At 35.3% G+C, this 3,183-nt stretch overlaps 1 protein-coding gene across 1 annotated transcript; it reads right to left on the reverse strand.

Annotated features, from left to right (window-relative positions):
• Positions 1 to 537: 537 nt before the first annotated feature.
• On the reverse strand, positions 538 to 1,023 carry LOC131876541 (TMV resistance protein N-like). The gene has a single exon (XM_059221965.1). The coding sequence runs from the start codon at positions 1,021 to 1,023 to the stop codon at positions 538 to 540; it is 486 nt and encodes a 161-aa protein (XP_059077948.1).
• Positions 1,024 to 3,183: the final 2,160 nt, after the last annotated feature.

The following is a 3,183-nucleotide window of genomic DNA, read 5'->3' on the forward strand; positions in this document are numbered from 1 at the left end:
AAATCCAACCAAGGTATCACGACGTTCAACCTTCACAACACAAATACCAACAACTTCCTGACCATTAACAGTTTGACCAATAAGTGCCAAAGCTGGCTCAAGGGGAGAGCAAATGAGAATCCCAACATCCTTTTCTTTTGCTGGATTCTCCTCTTCAACTGAGTCCCCCTCTTTCTTCCAGCCATCCCACCAATGTACGCGGCGCTTGAAGCATAGTGGAACGTAAAACTGCCATAGAAGTTATAAGTTTTACCTTCTCCTTCTTCCTCCATCTCTGCTCAAGCCAACATGGCTCTGATACCAATTGTAAAGATTAGAAAGAGCAGAGAAATAATAACAGAAACAGAAAAGCAATAAGAAGAGACAACACACGATTTATTGTGGTTCGGCAAATTTGACTACATCCACACTCTAAGCAGGGAATAACTTCTATTAATCAACTCAATCTACATGGGCTACACACAGCCATTATATAATCATATTCAGATATGAAATGAAGAGTTTGAGGAAGGTAGACAGTCATGTGACTGTTGGGCTTCACATCCCAACATGATGGTGAGAGAGAGTTTTGACAGGATAGTCGTTGCGTTGAAGACCACGTTCCTGAAGCACGTCTGTTTCCTTGAGGATTCTGGTCGTAACAAGAATTCTGCTATTCTGTGGAAGACCTCGCAAGTTTTCCGGCAGAATTTTCTCCAAGTCTTTTATGTGCAGAGCATTATCAATATATAAAAACACAGGCTTTTCTGCTCCACTTTTAAAAGCCTGAGTTAAGTGCTCTCTACCATCTTCATCATTTCTCAAATCTATTTTTCTCCCCTCCTCATAGCTTGGAAAGGCATCCTTCAAAATTTGTTGCTGCATTTCTTTATAGTTATTTTTGTCAGAATCTAAATCTAATTCAATTCTGGCATAGTTGTAACGGTTTCTATCTACAGTGTAGACAACAGCTTTCGCAAGAGTTGTCTTTCCAATGCCACCCAAACCCCAAATAACAACGACAAATGATGAGCAATCTTCCATGTTGAGGAGCTCATTTACTGATTCTACTTGGCCTTCGATTCCAACTGTTGAGAAGTAAAATAAATTTATGTTAAGCATGGAAAATTTCAAATAAATAGGAATTTCTCAAATACATAATTTTAAAAAATAAATGGTATAAAATCAGGAATAGGTTTTTTAAATGTTACTATAGAAACGACCGACAATTATATGGTAAACCAAACATTCACTTTTAAGAAAGAATTTTAAATTAGACTGTCAAAAAAGTACCTTGAAGAGTATAATTACACGATTAGGAAAAGAAAACAGAATAAAGGAGAAGAATTCTCTGTAGAGACATAATGGAATTAAATAAGATATATTTAATTATTTTTTAAATTAATTTTAACAGTAGTAAATTTCAATTATTAAGTTTTAGTTTTATGTTAAATTTAATATATTTTTTGGTATTTTTAAAAAGATATATACAGATTAAAGACATCAGCCTTTCACAATCCATCATGTTACTTGCCGCTGTTTCTGGATTTGATTATGTCTGTGTTTTTTGCATCAATCAAATCCAGGAACAGCAGTAGGTAAGATATATACAAAATCAGAGGATGTTTTTTGTGTTCTATATATACATATAATGGGTAAATTTGGTTAAAGGGATCAATCTCATAATTTTTTAATAAAAAACAATATGATTTGAACTTGTCCATAATAGAAGACAATAAAAAGATAAGTGTATGAAACCCTAAATAGGGATACATAAGCATCTTAAATTTCAGTATCATTGTTTTTAGAGTGTGAACACAAGTGCTTAATATGGAAACCATTAATGCCTTTGTTGATTTTTTTTCTTTTTCTTTTCTACAACATCCCATGCACCATTGCCATCTTCTTTAGTTTGATGGGTACAAAGATTGTCGAAGATTCCCCACTCTTGCTCATGGGAAGCCAAGGCTCATTTTCAGTTACAAATGTTGATGGATTGTGAAGTCTAATTGTTCATTTCATATTTTCTTCTATGTCTCCTCATCTTCTCTTAAAGGTTGTTGTATATATATGAGGCCAAAGTCTTATGTATGTAAGCTACAATAATAATAAAGATTTCTGTTGTGCTTTCCTGTGGATGTAGTCAAATTGACGAACCACTATTAGATTCTTGTGTTTGTGTATAATTTCTGATTTCCCAATTTATCTAATTATTTAACAATTAATATCAGAGCTCTAGAAACAGCAGGATAAAGAAGCGGCATGGTTAACGATAGCTACACCCAAGACAAAGAAGAAGCTTATTAAAGAGAAGCCTCTGGAAGAGAGGAGAGCAGTGGGGAAAATACTCCCACGGTTATGGCAAAGAAGAAGCCTAAGGAGAAGGCCTCTGCCAAGGCCGATGTAAAAAGATTACCCAGACTCTCAAAGATAAGAAGAGAAATTGGACGAGAAATGGCATAGAGTGCAACATGGTGTGGGTAAATTTTGGAGGCAATGTAGATATGGATAATTGTTTGTGAATTCAATTGTTAGTTAGTAAAAGCAATTTCTACTGAACATATTGACAATAGAGAAAAAATCCCACCATATGTTTCTGATTCTAATCTAGAACAATACATTTTTAATTGCTTGTCTGTATGCTAAAAATTATTGTTTCAGTGAATTCCCTGTACATATTGATTGACTTTGTATCGGTCAAATTTTTCTCTTTATTGCATCCAAATTTGATTCTTGCTTGTGGGACCATCTTATCTCCTGAAACAATTTGTTCCCGAGGATTTGAAAGTGGAGCAGTCGTTTTATGTTGTTTATTTTTGTGGCAAGGTAGTGATTTACAATCGAAGATACAGGCTAATCAAGGGTTATGGCGGCTGAGGAAGATGTCGAAATGAGCATAATTCACAAGTTTCATGGATGGAGCTTTGCTTGAAGAGGTGTAGAACAAGGCGGGGAAAACATTCTATTTTTTGAACTCGATAGAGGGACTTTCAATGTCTCTATTCTAGCCATTGAAGAGGGAATTTTTAAAGTCAAGGCCACAGTCAGTGATACAGGGGATGTCATGAAATTGCCAAAAAATAGAGGTTTAGGCAGGAGCCTTTTTGTTGTGAGGCATGCTTCTTTGGGCTATTGTGTTGTTGATTTGGGTCGTTTACACGTTTGTTTTTGAGGCAGCGGGGATCAAAATCCTCATCTTCATTT

Source organism: Cryptomeria japonica, chromosome 6, assembly GCF_030272615.1.
Source record: "Cryptomeria japonica chromosome 6, Sugi_1.0, whole genome shotgun sequence".
NCBI lineage: Eukaryota > Viridiplantae > Streptophyta > Pinopsida > Cupressales > Cupressaceae > Cryptomeria > Cryptomeria japonica.

Excerpts from the sequence above, each read along its gene's own strand:
- LOC131876541 (XM_059221965.1), bottom strand. The coding sequence starts at position 1,023 with ATGGAAGATTGCTCATCATTTGTCGTTGTTATTTGGGGTTTGGGTGGC.